This window comes from Rattus rattus, chromosome 18 (assembly GCF_011064425.1).
Source record: "Rattus rattus isolate New Zealand chromosome 18, Rrattus_CSIRO_v1, whole genome shotgun sequence".
Classification (NCBI taxonomy): domain Eukaryota; kingdom Metazoa; phylum Chordata; class Mammalia; order Rodentia; family Muridae; genus Rattus; species Rattus rattus.
In genome coordinates this window covers 23625704-23642006 of record NC_046171.1, presented here as the reverse complement: position 1 = coordinate 23642006, position 16303 = coordinate 23625704, and the positions used below count along the sequence as shown (strand labels likewise).

General features: G+C 46.3%; 1 protein-coding gene across 1 annotated transcript in view; it reads left to right on the top strand.

The window, feature by feature from the left end:
* LOC116887280 (phenazine biosynthesis-like domain-containing protein 2) overlaps positions 1 to 13883 on the top strand; it is a 52864-nt gene extending 38981 nt beyond the window's left edge. Inside the window, exons 3-10 of the mRNA XM_032888860.1 lie at positions 1644 to 1743; positions 2189 to 2287; positions 7523 to 7632; positions 7751 to 7780; positions 9287 to 9375; positions 9775 to 9953; positions 12746 to 12808; positions 13704 to 13883. Of these exons, the coding sequence (XP_032744751.1) occupies positions 1644 to 1743; positions 2189 to 2287; positions 7523 to 7632; positions 7751 to 7780; positions 9287 to 9375; positions 9775 to 9953; positions 12746 to 12808; positions 13704 to 13816 (783 nt within the window). The 3' untranslated portion in view covers positions 13817 to 13883. The remainder of the gene's footprint in view (positions 1 to 1643; positions 1744 to 2188; positions 2288 to 7522; positions 7633 to 7750; positions 7781 to 9286; positions 9376 to 9774; positions 9954 to 12745; positions 12809 to 13703) is intronic.
* The last annotated feature ends 2420 nt before the right edge of the window (positions 13884 to 16303 follow it).

The following is a 16303-nucleotide window of genomic DNA, read 5'->3' as shown; positions in this document are numbered from 1 at the left end:
CATGTACACAGAGTGCACTCCCTTTACCTGCAATCCATGCATTCAAGGATCAGAGGCAAGATGAAGAATGAGTTTCAGAACAGTGCTTCTGAGGCCCTATCATCTCCAAGGATTTACAGGCAGTTAGTGGGAGGGAGAGACATTTTCTTATAGATGTTGAATTGCTCATTGAATGCTGTAAGTAACCTTAATTCATGTTCCTGTAAGCAACTCTAGTGAAACTCATAGGATAATAAGAAACCACAGAAATCTAAAAAAAAAAAAAAAAAACAACAAACACACACACACACACAGACACACACACACACAGAGAGAGAGAGAGAGAGAGAGAGAGAGAGAGAGAGAGAGAGAGAGAGAGTTAGTTTAATTCTTTACCATGTAGCTTGAATTTCCTTTCAAGCATCATCTTAGAGTTTCTATTGCTGTGAAGAGACACCATGACCATAACAACCTTTATAAGGACAACATTTAATTGGGGTTGGCTTACAGGTTCAGAAGATCAGTCCGTTAATCATCATGGCAGGACATGGTAGCATGACATGTTGTTGGAGAAGGAATTAAGAGTTCTGCATCTTGATCTAAAGGCAGCAGAAGGAGACTGAGTGTCACACTAGTCATAGCTTGAGCGTAGGAGACCTCAAAGCCCGCCCCCACAGTGACACACTGTGGGATGATGTCACAGGTGAGGCAGGTACGAGATAGAATGAGGCCTGTCACTGGATGAGAAGGAAGGATGGGGAGAAAAGTTTGAAGGAAGAGGAGGAGACGGGAATGGAAGAGGGGGAGAGAGAGTAGCCAAGGGACAACATGGAGGCTGATGTTAAGATTCCACGCTGTACCTTTACAGGTTGACAGGTTGTTATGAATGTTGTTAAGGGATGGATGTGTACTGGGCTTTGTATGTTTAGGTGGGCAATTATGTCTTATCAATTGGATCAAAGGTTACTGTGTTATGTGTTCTTTCATGTGTAGATTTAAGTGTAATGGAGTGTGGGGCGGCTGGTCTGGGCCACCTCAGAGTTGGGATGTGTGTTTCTGGCAGGGAAACCTGCCTTGGGAACCGATAGGTAGAGAGATTGCTAACAGGCTCAGAGAGAGGCCTTCAGCAGTGTGATATGGGATGGAGCAAAGCATGTGAGAGGCTTTGCTGACTGAGACTTAAGATATCTAGTAGATATCTTGGGGGTACTGCAGTGCCAGATCAAGTGGGGGATAAAAGACAGCATTTTTTTATTTTTTATATTTTTATAACAACAACACACTTCCTCCAACAAGGCCACACCTCCTAATAGTGCCACTCCCCTATGGGCCTATGGGGACCAATTACATTCAAATTACCACAAACATAACCTGCCCCCGTCTCTCTCTGTGTCTCTGTCTCTGTCTCTGTCTCTGTCTCTGTCTCTCTCTCTCTCAACACATGGTCTCATTGCATAGGCTTAGCTGTTCTGGAATTCACTCTGTAGACCAGGCTGCTGGTCTCCAACTCAGATCTGCCTGCCTCTGCCTCTCAAGTGCTGGATGAAAGATGTGCACCACTATACCAAGTCTAAGTATTTGACTTTTGATGTCAAATAAGCTGCTGTGTTAAGTCAGATCTGTGTTCCAGACACTCAATGGCATTTTTTTCTTTTCTATTTAAGACATTGGATGAAGATGCTCATCAGCATATTGCGAGGGAAATGAACCTCTCCGAAACAGCTTTCATCCGAAAACTGCAACCAACTGACGACTTCACACAAAGTAAACACATATTTAAAGTTTTTGTTACATTTATTTGTGTGTGTGTGTGTGTGTGTGTGTGTGTGTGTGTGTGTATGTGTGTGTGTGTGTATGTGTGTGTACCTATGCACATGCTGCAGCGTGTGTGTAAGGTTGAAGGACAGCTTCATGTGGATCCTGGGGATCAAACTCCTTGGGATTTTCCCAGGAGAGCAGAATGTTTTTTTTTTTTTTTTTTTTTTTTTGGAGCTGGGGATCAACCAGGGCCTTGCGCCATAGGCAAGTGCTCTACCGCTGAGCTAAATCCCCAACCCCAGAATGTTTCTTTACCTCAGGCTCACCCCTGTAGGGAAGGATTTGCCTGTTAGCGACACCAATGATTTAGAGAAGAGGATGCTCAAGTGTTTCTAACCTGACTGTGTGGGTTTGATCTTCCTTTCTTTTTTTGACCTTTCCTCCTCCTAAGGTTCCCGATTTGGACTGAGGTGGTTTACCCCAGAGGCTGAGTTTCCCTTGTGTGGCCACGCCACCCTGGCTTCTGCAGCTGTGTTGTTTCACAAAAGAAGTAAGGTGGACTTTGCTTATTTATGTATTTATTGTTGTTTGTTTGGTGATAGGGCCTCAGATAGCTGAGGCTGGCATCAAGTTTCTTGTGTAGATGACAGTGAAATTCTGGTTCTTACTGTCTCCACCTTCCAAGTATTACAATTATAGCAGGTACCACTGTGGCTTAGTCCTGTGAGTTTCTTTAAAACCTTAATTAATTTGCATGTGGCAGAGGGATTTGCATGGTCATAATGGATTTGGTGTATAGTGTAATGATGGAAAATGGAGGTGTGATATTCTCCACATAGTCTTCTGCTGATCTTGTGGGGGTCCAGGAGTCGCCCAACAAACCATACCAACTCTGATCTCAGCCAGCCAGGGGTAGTTTATTGAGCATTCACCCCAGGACTGATTGACCAAGGCTGTAAAACTGACTTATCAGATTGTGACCTCGAGCCAGGATCCTACAGAGCTTTTAAATATCTGTGCCAAGATATTTCACCAATCAGGATTTAGGGATTGGGGATTTCCATAGGAACATGTCTTTATTGAACATTCATCCTGTCCTCGTTGGTTGGGGTATTTAGCTATGTCCCAACTTGTCAACCAGAATGTCAGTTGCCCATGTATATGTCCTTTCTGCCAAGTAGGATGTCAGTTCTCAGGGAGGTCTTTACTTGACTCCTACTCAGAATGGAAGTCATATTCCTAATGGCTTCTTATATTGGTGTAGGTATCTCTCTTATGTTGGGGTCCATCCCACCGCTGCTTATCACACACGGGTGCAGGAAGTGCTGGCAGGTGGTTGGTTCAGGTCCAAGTTTATTGTGACTAACTATACAAACTGACTTCAATTGCGATCAACTTCCAAGAACACCAAAACACAGAGCATAACAGACTATGGAATCAACTCAGGCATGACAAAATTTTTTAGTAGTTACAGCACATTGTTGTGGTAAAAATAAAAAAATGGTTTCTTTTATCCTGTGCTAGTGCCAGCACTGTATGTAGGGCCACATGGCATCTTGTGGGATATTTTCATTTCAGTCAGCAAAATGTCTCACTCACTAAGCTCCATCTCACACTGCCAACAGCTACTCTCTGAGCCTGGCAGCAATCTCTCTACCCATCTAGTTCCCAAGGCGGGTCACTGCCATGCCAGTTTCATAAAGAGGCCACCTATCCCACGGCTCTTTTTACTGTGGACACAATTAAGTCACCCATAAAAGAACACCACATAATATCCTTTGATCCAATTGATAAGATATAATTTGCTCATCTAGACAGCACAAAATCTTGTATACACCCATCCATTAAAAATAGTCATAATGGGGTTGGGGATTTAGCTCAGTGGTAGAGCGCTTGCCTAGCAAGTGCAAGGCCCTGGGTTCGGTCCCCAGCTCCGAAAAAAAGAAAGAAAAAAAATAGTCATAACAACCTGTATCTATGTGCAGAGAATAACATTAACATCTGTTGCCATGTTCTCCCAGTTCCGGCTCCTTCTCTCCTTTCTCCCTCGCTTCTAAAACCTCTGTCCTGCCTCTCTTCTTTCTTGTCCAATGGCTGGTCTCTTTTGTCTTGTCTGCCTTCACCTGCATAATGACATCAACCTACAGCACATGAGAAAGTTTCCTTGTAACATTAGTAACAGCTTAAAATGTCTTCTTATACAGGCATCAGGTACATAGGCCTTAACAGAGTTTTTTCTTTTGAGATTGGGTCTCATGTTCCAGGCTGATTTGAACTCCTTTGTGCTCTTAGTGCCTTCAAGCCCAAGTCTGGGTGTCACAGGCTTTCATTAACACAAACCTTTGCTGCAGAGCTGGGGAATCAAACTCCCAGCTCCATGCATGTTAGGCAAGCACTCTACCAACTGAGCCACACCCCCTGCCTTTTCTCTACCTAACTCTGGCCTGGGACTTGGTAGTTGGGCCTGGCAGGACTTACACTTTTCAGTCTTCCGACCTCTGTCTCCTGGTGCTGCTGTTATAGCTTTGAGCCACCACACCCAGCTCCTTAAACAGCAACTAAAAACAATTACTTTTTGTTGTTATTGTCGAAGACTGGACTGACCCAAGGCTTCCCCTGAGGCTCTGATACATGGAGCTTCTGATTTAAGGAACACAGCTCCTTCTCTGAATCCTGGAATATGGTTGGCAGAGCTGTGACTTTAGATCCCAATGACCCAACTCTTCCCACAGTACGAGCTGCAGTTGTCAATCCCAAGGCTACTGTGTGCTCTGTCTGGGTTGTTCTTGAGATAACCATGTTCACCTTGTGCAGCACTGCCTGTCTAGCTCCCTGATGACTTCATCCCATTGTATGATAGTTTCCGCTGGCTTTGTGCCATCCCTCCCCTTGAACTAGTATATAAAGTTATGTACTTCTTGATTAAGCTTGCTTGGCATAGAACATAGCTTATGCAAGGCCTCCCGAGACCATCTGTCTTGTCTTTATCTCTGATCCCCTGGACTTTCCTTCTTAGATGCCTGTCAATTTTCCATTTATTTTTATGTGTGTAAGTGGTTTTGCCTGCATGTTTATCTGTGTACCATGTATGGACCATGTCTATAGAGAACAGAAAAGGGTTTTAGAGTCCTCAAGCAATTTTTATTGTATTTTAATTAATTAATCACTTTTTGTGTATGCACAAACAAATGTCACAGTGTACATGTGGAGCTCAGAGCATAACTTTTAGGAATCTGTTCTTTTCTTCCATTTTGTGGACTCAGGCATTGAACCCCATATTATTTGTCTTGGCAGTGGGTGTCCTTCCCACCCAGCCAGGTAGCTAAAACTCAAAGAGTAATTTTAAAAGTCAAACATTTGAGGGGCTGGAGAAGTGGCTTAGTGGTTAAGAGCACCAGCTGCTCTTCCAGAGGACCTGCGTTCCCAGCAACCACAGCGGCTCACATACCCTCTGGAACTCCACTCCCAGGGAATCTATGCCTCTGAGGGCACTGTGCACACGTGGCGCACAGACACACATGCAGGCAAAACAATCGCACAAATTAATTTTTTTGTTTTCTTGAAAGATAAAATCAAACATTGCAATACAAATCCAAAGAGATTCTGAATTGATACTTATTTGCTGAAAATGGCCATTGAAAAACATGAAACACCTTTGCTCTCTATAAGTGAACCTATGTTTCTGTAAGAGGAACACATCGTATGTGCAGTAGAAATGGTGCAGTTTATAACATGCCACAGTCTCAGATCATCTCACAACATGGGTGAGCACAGCCAGAAACACTTTCTATTCATTACACATAAGATTTTGAATTAATTTTTGATTGCTGGGTGTTCAGAAGCCTTGTACAATTGACACATTGTTTGCAACATCTCCATTCTGTAAGCGAAGGTGTCTGAAGGTACCTTCAAGAGAATGGGGGACAAGAGATGCGAAGAAGGACGCCAAGACAAGAGTCTGATCAAGGCGACAATTTTATTTTTCCCCAAGACTGAATTTATACCATAACATGGGTAACAGAGGGAGGGGAGAAGTAAGAAACTTTTACGCAGGCCAACAACACAACATTCGTGTGGTCAGGGAATCGGCTGATGTTGACAGGATGTCAGAAAGGTCACAGGTTTGTATATCTATTAGTCAGCAGGATGACTTTATCATATTATTATTTTTCTTGACCACCAGATTTGTATTAGTCTTCTGCAGCTGGCTGGGGATTTTCCATGAACCCAGTCATACTTAATTCTAACCATAATAATAACATCAACAATGGAGGGCTTCAAGGGCATCGCTCCCAACAAGTTACCAGGCCCCATATGAAGTTGTGACTCATGGTTGAGGAAAGTGGATGCTAGACAGACGAGCTGAAGGATAAGATGACTAGTGCAAGGAGCTAGAGTGGGAAGAGGAGGGGCTAGAGCAGGAGGGGGCGGAGCTAGGGCGGGAGGAGGCCCAGCAGTGTCTTCTACAGACTCAAGTGCCCTTAAGTTCTTGAGGGAGCCTGTGCCTAGCAGGAGACGAACTTGTGAGTTAGCCAAGCCCTTTCAACCATGTAATCTGGTATACTCATTTCCTCCTTGTTGCTGCAAGAGAATATCTGACAGAGGCAAGTTAAGAGAGCAGAGCCTTGTTTCAGGGGATATGGTTCAGGGGGTACAGTCCATCGTGGTGGCCATGGTGGCCTGGTCCATGGTTTTAAGGGCTTGTACTAGCAACACTGAACTTAGAGAGGAAGCACTAACCTTGGCCCAGATGTTGGCCAAGTTATAATCCTCAAAGGCCTTGGCCCTTTGTGAGGGTAGGGTGTTAGAATATAGCCACTACTCAGACCACAGTATGGTACAGAAGTGCTTTCACTCCCAAGATACTGACAGGCACTGAGATACTGAGACATTGAGCATCCCTAAGTAGCAGACTTCCAGTGTCAGGAACTCTCACCTGGTGGAGTGATTTTATACTAATTCAGGGTCCTTGTGGCCATACATCCTGCTCCATACCTCTTTGCCTGCCTCCTTCCTGGGAAGGCTTGTGCTATGAAACCACCCCAAAACTCAGAGAGGTAGAAAGGAGACCCCATACACATACACTTCTGCAACATGGACACTGATTTTCTCTCTTCAGAACCCCACCATGTCCTTGGTGCTGGAGCCTTAACTCTGCTCAAGCCGCCACCATGTTGTTTGCCTGTCTGCTTGTAGTGTTAACAACTCTTTTAGTCAACTTGTAATTCCCCGACAATCTGTCTTAGTGCCCGTCTTAAACCCCCCTGTGTGAGACCCTTCACCTGTGACCCAGTTAACTATGCCTCTTCCCACAACAGTACAGCTAGCTAAGGACAAAGTATAGGGGACAGTTTACTTTTAGGTCATAGAATCTGATCATGAACAGTGAAATGGTTTTGTGCGTGAGGGCAGAGGAGACAAATGAGGACAAGTTTAGGTTGGTGAAATTGTCCTCAATTCCCAGTTGTTCAGGAGGCTGAGGAGAGAGGATTAAAACTTCACAGACTTCCTGGGACACAGTGAGGACTCAAGGCCAGCCTACTGGTAAGAGAGATGCCAGTCAAAGATAAAAGACCTAGGAGAATGGGGAAGTAGCTTAGTGGCAGGTACTTGCATGTGTGACCCTCTGGGTTCATTCTACAGGAACACACACACACACACACACACACACACACACACACACACACACTATATGACCACCACCTCCAAGAAGACAAACAGCAATGAACCCCCAGAGAACACAATCACACTTATTTTCCTGACCTTTGACCCCTCCTCTGTCCAGAGAACATGAACAGCACCCTGACTTTTGTCACTATGAGTGGGGAACTAAAGGCCAGAAGAGCAGAAGACGGGATTGTCCTGGACTTTCCTCTCTACCCAACCTTCCCCCAGGTTAGCTCCTAATTACTGTATTCTCACAGAATGATACCAGGTGCAGTTACTGCTGCAAACTGTGTTTAGCCCACAGTTCTCCTGTTCGGCAATGACTTTATCTCTGTTCCCCTTCTAGGACTTCCATGAAGTTAAAGACTTGATAAAGGTTGGTGAAAAGAATTTGTGTTGAGCCTGGGTGATGCGATGCGGTTGTTTGTGTTCAGAAGCTCAGGTGTGACATGATCCCATAAAATAGCCCCGTCCAGTGGACGTATTGCTCTGGAAGCCTAGGTCATTCCAGGTCAGAATGCCAGTGTTGTGTTTATTTAGTAAGGTTGATTGCTTCCAATGAACCTTTCTTTCCTCACTGCGTAGCCCAGGCTAGCCTTGACCATGCCTCTTTTGCCTCTCAAATACTAGGGTTACAAGTTGTACAATTACACCTGACTCATTTGATTTAACCATGACCAACAAAATCGCCACGGTGGGACAGAAGTAAGATAGTTTGGGGCAGACAGGGTTTGGGGGGGGGTGGTGCTGGAAGGAGGTGATGAGGAAGCTATCGGGCATCTTTGGACCTTTTGGACCATGAAGGGTTGAATTTCCAATCAATAAAGATAGTGGGCTTGCTGAGCAGAGCATGATAAGACAAGTTCCAATTATGGGGCCAGCCCTGGGTCCTGACATATGGATCAGACATGGGGTGTTCTAGTTGTGGGTGCACATACGGCTACTTCATTTACTTTTTCCAACTCAATGAGGTGGGCAAGGAGCTCCCACTGTGAAGGACAAATGACACAGGGATTCAGACTTGATTCTAGATTGACTCAAACTTGAGACAGACAGGAATAGAAGGAGGGGAAAGAGAGGTGAGGGAGGGGGGCGGAGGGGTAGAAACTGGAGTCCTGTGGACCTGCCTGATGGAGCTGTGTGTTGGGACATGTGCTGAGCACTGATGAACAGTGCCTGCTTCGAGGATGGCAGAGGGGAAGTTACATGAGCCCCTGAAAGGCCCTTCGGTTGGTCAGGAAGTTAGCTGTCTTTAAGCCATACCTTGAGTCCTGAAACTGAAGGAGCCTCATGGAACCTGGGGACAGTGGTGGACCTGGCTCACAGCACATACCTCAGAAGAGATTTTTCCTTATATGTGGGGATGGAGGCATGTCTCTGGAGGTGTGTCAGATAGCACTGTGTAGCCCTGGTTGGCCTTGACCTCACTATATGCACAATATAGGCCTCGAGTTCCCAAAGAGCCTCCTACCTCTGCCGTGCATGCGCTGGAGTCAAAGGTGTGCCCTCGGCAGCTTTGTTCTGTTGTTTTCTTTGAGGCAGGATCTCAGGCATTCCAGCCTGGCTTCACGTTTGCTACTAGCCGAGGCTGACCCCAAACCCCTGACCTCTCTGCCTCTCTCTCTCTGTCTCTCTGTCTCTGTCTCTGTCTCTGTCTCTGTCTCTCTCTCTCTCTCTCTGTCTCTGTCGCTCCCTGTCTCTCTCTTTCTCTCTCTCTCTCTCTCTCTCTCTCTCTCTCTCTCTCTCTCCCTCTCTCTCTCTCTTTCTGGTATAAGCACACATCACTGCCCAGTTAATGTGGCCCAGGGCTTCTGGTGCGATAGACAAATATCCAACAACTGAGGAAGAACCGGCCTCTAAGAAGTTTTGGTCTGATTCACAGGCAGCCATAGGTGACACCCTAGTCCAGGACATCCGGTACTCCCCAGATACCAAAAACCTCCTGGTCCGGCTCAGCGATTCTTATGACAGGTAAACACCACGTTGGACCATTTACATGCCAGCACCCAGATTTCTAACTCTGCTTTGGTCAGGCTGTGCTAGCTCCAAAGCGTGGCTTACCTTCCTTTTTCTTCTCTCCTTTGAGACAGGGTCTCCCCATGTAGCTCCTGCTAGCCTGGAACTCACTCTGTAGATCAGGCTGGCCTCAAACTCACAGAGATCCACCTGCCTCTGCCACCAGAGTGCTAGGATCAGAGACACCCACTACTATGCTTGCTTGGCCCAGCCACGCTCTTTCCCATGGGTAGAAGTCAAGGCAGGCTCTCCTTTCCCTCTGCTGAGCCATCTGGGTGCAGTCCAGCCTCTTCCCCCTTGTATGTAGGGTGGTGTGGAGATGCTTATTCCTAACCCATCCTGTCTGTGCCCAAGGTCCTTTCTAGAGAGCCTGAAGGTGAACACAGAGCCTCTGCCTGGGATTGAGAAGACAGGGAAGGTGAAAGGCCTCATCCTCACTGTCAAAGGAGAGTCTGGGGGGCAGACGATCCCGTATGACTTCTACTCCAGATACTTTGCGCCTTGGTTTGGTGTGCCTGAAGACCCGGTAACAGGTACTCCTCCCTTGGCGTTACTTATGGTCAGAGTCTGGGCTGGGTATAACCAGGTGCTTGTAGTCTTACTCAAAGAATTGAAATAAAAGCCCAGAGAGATTACAAAGTAGTGAGGGAGGTTTCTTTAGAGCAGTAGTAAAGAACAGGAAAGGACGCACTGTCAAGATAGTGAGCTATATAAGCAAACACCACGGAGGGGTCCAACTATGGCTTGGAATGTACATGTATGTTTGTATGTCTGTGTCTGTCTGTGCTCTTGTATGTGTAGTATCCCCAGAAGCCAGTAGATAGCGCTGTAACACGTGGAGATGGAGTGTCCCGTAGTTGTAAACTGTTCAGTATGGGTGCTATAGTGCCTATGCCTGGTTGTCAACTTGACTGTATCTGGAATGAACTACAACCCAGAACTGGAAGGCTCACCTTTGATCCTGATCTTGAGGCTGGGAGACACAAGTTTCTGACCTGGATCTTGGTATGGAGGCCTTGAGGCAAAGTGGCTGTGAATCCCAGGAGCTCAAGGCAAGGAGATTTCTGAGTTCAAGGTCACCTGGGACAAAGCAAGTCCCAGACCTAGGTGTGTTGGTACACACCTTTTTTTTTTTTTTTTTTAAAGATTTATTTATTCATTTATTATATATAAGTACACTGTAGCTGTCTTCAGAAACACAAGAAGAGGGATTCAGTTCTCATTACAGATGGTTGTGGGCCACCATGTGGTTGCTGGGAATTGAACTCAGGTCCTCTGGAAGAGCAGTCGGGTGCTCTTAACCGCTGAGCCATCTCTCCAGCCCGGTACACACCTTCTGCTGGAGATTTACATAAGAACATTGGAAAAAGGAAGAGTCTCTTTTTGCCTGCCTCTTGGGACTGAGCCACTGCTAGATCCTTGGACTTCCATTCACAGTTGCTGCTGATCATTGTTGGAGAGTTGGACTATAGACTGTTAAATCATCAACCAATTTTCTTACTATATAGAGACCACCCATAAGTTGTGACTCCAGAGAACCCTAACTAAGACAGGTGCTAGGAACTGAACTCAGTCTTCCATAAGAACACTAAATGCTCTTAATGCTGAGCCATCTCTCCAGTCCCTGACACTTTCTTTTATGGGGTTCAAGAAAAGAGTTTGGTTACTAAGGAGATAATTTGGGGAGATTTTCTGTTTTGATTGGCAAGTTTATGGGTTATGTAAGCCCTTTCTCCCTGAGCATATTGCTTGTAATAGTGCATCTGTTTTCAATCATATACACACCAATTATGCATAGGCATAAGATGATAAATAGGGGATTCTCCCTAAAAGTTCACTTTTTGGACAGTTTGCCTTATTGTACATGTGCCCAAAACTAGTCTAAGTTGGACTGGCCTGTTGACCATGGTGTGGTTCTCAGATCGTGTTCCAGGGTTTATTCGGATAGAAATAGGATGCTATGAAGGGGGTGTTAAGGGGAGTAGATGCAGCTCCAGCTCTGAGGAGGTGGGACAGAGAGAGGTGTGTGCATAGCTCAGGCCAAGCGGAGTCCTAGGCTGCTAAGTTATCCCCTATGCTTTCTGCTCACTGAAACAAGGGGAGAGGCTACAAAGTACCCTTCAAGTGACCTTTACTAATAATGTACCTAGATACCTGAGCCAACATTTGCAGACCTTGTACAATCTGAAGAAGAGGGAAGATATCAAATGGGAGGAAATGCAGTGCCTTCTATTTTCATTCTCCTTGAGGACAGTGGTCTAGGTAGCCAAGGGTGGGGTGCTTGATGGAGGGGCCTGCTAGGGGAAGCAGGTACAGGGTTGAAAGGAGACAGGCAGAGACTCCAGGTGCCAAGAGCCAGGATGGCTCACTGAGTCCTTGGTGAGGAACAAACCATAGGAATCCAAGGCTCAGCATACAAGCACAGCTAAAGACTCAGGAGAACATCCACAGTGTCCATGCGGAATGGTGAGCTTCTCCCCATGGCAGAGGATTCTGGGCAGTGTGTGTGTGTGTGTGTGTGTGTATGTGTGTGTGCGCGCGCGCGCTTGAGTGACGTATTGGGTCCAGTACTCCCGAAATGAAAACACAAATAAAAAAACCCTGCAATTAAAAAGAATGGGCTGGGCTGGAAAAATGGCTTAGCAGTTAAGAGCACTATTCTTCCAGAGGTCCTGAGTTCAATTCCTAGCAACCACATGGTGTCTTACAACCATCTGTAATGGGGATCTGATGCTGTCTTCTGGTGTGTCTGAAGACAGCGACAGTGTACTCACATACATAAAATGAAATCTTAAAAAAAAAAAAATAAGAGAATGTGCTTAGAGTCCCCAAAGCCCTGAAATGGTTGCCTGTTATCTTTTTCCTCTTTTCCTGCCATTTACATTTACACAACAGGAGGATGGAGTTACGCTCCCTGAAAGATATAGACACTTTCACGTGAAGGCCTTGGTTTGACCATGGGCAAGCAGACAAGCATTGAAACCCACTGTCCTGTCTGGCATGGTGGTACATATGTCAAGGAGCATTTGGGAGGTTACGGCACAAGGAAAAGAAGTTCGAGATTAGCCTCGGCTAGTTGCAGGATAGCCTGTGCTACATAAGACCATCTCAAAAGAGAAAACACAAAGAAACAAATAAAAAATAGCCCTGTCAAAGGTTCAGAGAGAGCGAGACAGATTTGACAGGTCCTTAGGAAAAGTTTATTCATAAACTTCTCTCTCCCCTTACCTCACTCCACACTGTTCTGTGGGCCACCTTGACGTAGGATCTAAGGTTACTTGCTGATACATTTGGGCCTGCTCTCATAGCTCCTCACTTCTTTCAGGGTCCACCCACACTCTTCTTGGCCCCTACTGGTCTAAGGAGCTGGGGAAGAAAGAAATGCGAGGTAAGAAAGCTTCTCTGCCCTTTCTCGCCTTCTCTCTGAGTGTTTGACCTTCCAATGCTTGGCAAATGGGATGCCACAGAGTCATGGCCCCCGCTCTCGGCTTCTTGAGACACAGCCCTGCTGTGGAGTTCAGGACTGTGGAGTTCAGGATGGCTAGAGTGGACCTCGGTCTCCTGAAGGTCCAGTCCCCAGGAGAGACGTAAGACTCAGGTGCACAGGAAGGAGCTCCAGTGGGACCCAATCCAAACCAACCAAACAACAAATGCTCACCATCAAAGTAGAGCTCTGAGCCCTAGGGATACGATCTCTCTGAAGGGAGGAGGGCTAAGTCTCTGTGGTGTTTGTTCTCTGTCCTCGGTGGGTCTGACGACCAGCTGAGTATGGAGCTCCCGGAAGGCTGAGGCTGTGCCTCTCTTGTGCACCTGGCCTTGTGGTTGCCTTAGCTTACTACGAAAAAACAAACTCCCTGTGACATTTCTGAGTAGAGAAGAGGCATGGGTGGTAGAGGTGAGGGTGGGGGTGGAAGAGGTGAGTGGGGGAAGGTGGGGGTGTGAGCCTCCTCGCTACACCTTCTAAGGCTTCTCTACCTCCATCTCTTCCCACATCCCTGAGTCTTCCTGGAGGAAGCTTTAGGTGGGTGGGAGGCAGCTGGCACGCTGTAGCGAGTAGCTGAGGCCCAGGAAGGACAGGGCCAGGCAGTGCGTGCACAACTGTATGTGGACCTCTGGGGCTGCAGGAGAACGGGATGGAGGTGGGAGGGGCCATGAACACAGGGAGGGATTCATTCTGGAAACTGGCCTGGGAGGAGTCCTGGGTTGGTAACAATAAATCCTGCACTGGGTGGTAAATCCCAGGGGGAATGCTCTTGGTTGTCACCAGGTTGTGCTCTCTTTAGCCTTTCAGTGTTCCCGCCGAGGAGGGGAGCTGGACATTTCCTTGCGACCTGATGGGCGGGTTGACATGAAGGGCAGAGTCGCTGTTGTCTTGGAGGGCACGCTGACCGCCTAGAGATGCTTATGCTGGGCTTGCAGCTCAACTCTTCTCTCCAGCCAAGAACCCAACACAACCCAACCAAACAGCAAATGCACAGAGCTTACTTTAGCAGCCTGCCGAGTGGTGCCCTCAGTCCTCTTGTGAAGACCAGAGAAGGGAAGACATTTGATGGAGGTGCACCAGTGTCTCCAGAATCCTCTCCTGGTGGTGGCCTCGGGCTCTGCCTGTGTTGTCCCGTCTTTTGATTTTGACTGCCAATCAAAATGAGAGATGCATTGATAAGGAGCCAGATGAAATTTAGATTTAGGTGTGGGTGTCTTATAGAAGTTTTTTGTTTCCTGAGACAAAGTTTCTCTGTGTAGCCCTGGAACTCTGTAGACCAGGCTGCCCTCTAACTCACAGAGATCTGCCTGCCTCTGACTCTAGAGTGTTGGATTAAAGGCATGTATCACCACCAAAAGGTTTCTGATAGATTTACACACACACACACACACACACACACACACACACACACACACACACACACACACATGTATGTATGTATGTATGTATGTATGTATGTATGTATGTATGTATATGTGAGTTGAATGACAGAGTCTTATGGTATAGCCCTGGCTGGGAAGAAACTCTATGTAGATCAGGCTCACCTCCAACTTGACATCTGCCTGCCCTGCCTTAAGTGCTAGGTTAATGGTGTGCCCCATCATGCCCAAACTCACGATCTTTTTAATAGACCCAGTAACTCTGTGGAAATAGTACTAAAGAGAGTGGACGGTAAACTGCTGCAGAGGCTTCACTATGGCTGTGTTGAATATGGAGTCACGTGACTGTAAAGACAGCAAGGGGAGACAGCTCATATGGAAAGATTCAAAGGAATGTCAATGTTTAAGGAACAAATCCTTTTAGAAGTAACAATCAGGACAACCCCAGGAAATTAAAACAGTATGTATTTGATTTGGTTGTGTCATGATAAATATACATACTAAGAGTGTATGAGTCAAAATCTTTCCCTCCTGTGTGGCTTAGAATGGCAATGTCTTCTGTTGTTTAATAAAGCATGATTTAACAGAGCTTCGAATTTGGTGAAATCTGTGCTTCTGATTCCCTGTGGGTGCCTTTGGAGTAGGATTTCCTCCTCCAGTTAGCAAGATAGTCCTAAACCGGATGTGACAGCATGTGCCTGGAATCTCAGCATTTGGGAGGGAGGGGCAGGAGTTTAAGGCTAGCTTTAACCCAGCAAATTATCAGCTAGTCTGAGCTACTTGAGACCCTGTCTCAACAAACAAAGTCAACCTCTCCTAAGAACACTAGGGGTTCAGGGGCTAGGGAGGGGTTATGCCTGTGTTATAAGACATGACCCAGCATGCCTGAGTCCCTGAGCTTAAACCTACACACACACACACACACACACACACACACACACACACACACACACACACACTCTCTCTCTCTATATACATACATGTAATTTCAGGAGACTATTTAACTGACATTTTAGAAACTTGTAGCTGTAACTCCTGACTATTGGGGTTCATGCATTTTTCTTTGCAGGGACCATTTAACATAAGCTGATGAATGGAACCAATCGGTCAAGCCCCAAACATAGTTTTCTTTGAGATGGGGGTATCCCTGTTACAGAATATTTGAACCTGTTTCCAGTTAGACTGTAGCTCAATCTTAGCAGACACTTTTAATTTGGCTGGCTGTAATACAGACACACCCTTGGTATTCACCTTTAATCCCAAACAATGAAGGTGATGTTAGTTTGTAGAAGGAAGCTCCCATGTTTGAAAATGATGTCTAATTGAGTGGCAGACAAAGTGACAAATCAGAAAGATTTGACAGAATAGGATATGCCCAACTCTCAAGAGGAGAAGAAAGATGCTACTTGAGGAAGAGACAGACAGTATAAGAAGAGAGAGAGTACACTACAGGAATACAATGAGTTCATGGAGAGCAGCCCAGAGAGAGAGAAAGAGGCAGTTTTACTGGGAGAGTTTTGCAGAGAGAACAAGCTGGACTCAGGTGAAGACAGAACGAGCCAGAGAATGAGAAGGACCAGAAGATTAGAACAGATCGCCAAAGTTAGCATGAGGCCAGGCAGAGCCAAAGAGAGAAAGAAGCCAGACTGAGTCAGGTGGGAGAGGAGTTTGAGCTGAGTTGGACCAGTGAGCTAGAATTCAGGAAGAACTAGAAAGGGTGAGCTTATTCAGCATCAAGTCTCATGCTGAAAGTGTTCTAGGTCTCGATTAGATTGGACGGAGGCTAGAAGCTTCTAGGCCTAGGCCTAGGTTAGCAGAAGGAGGCAGTAAACCTCGGAGATGACAAGTACAACAGAATAAAAGTGACTTTTCTATTTCCCAAGGATGGCCTTGAACTCAAGGCTGCCCTCCTGTTGTAGTCTCCAGACCCCTGGTACCACAGGCCGGGGTCACTGAGCCCCACGGCCAGGTGTGCAGACAGAAGCCTGTAATCCCAGCTATTCAGGAGGCTGGGGCGGGA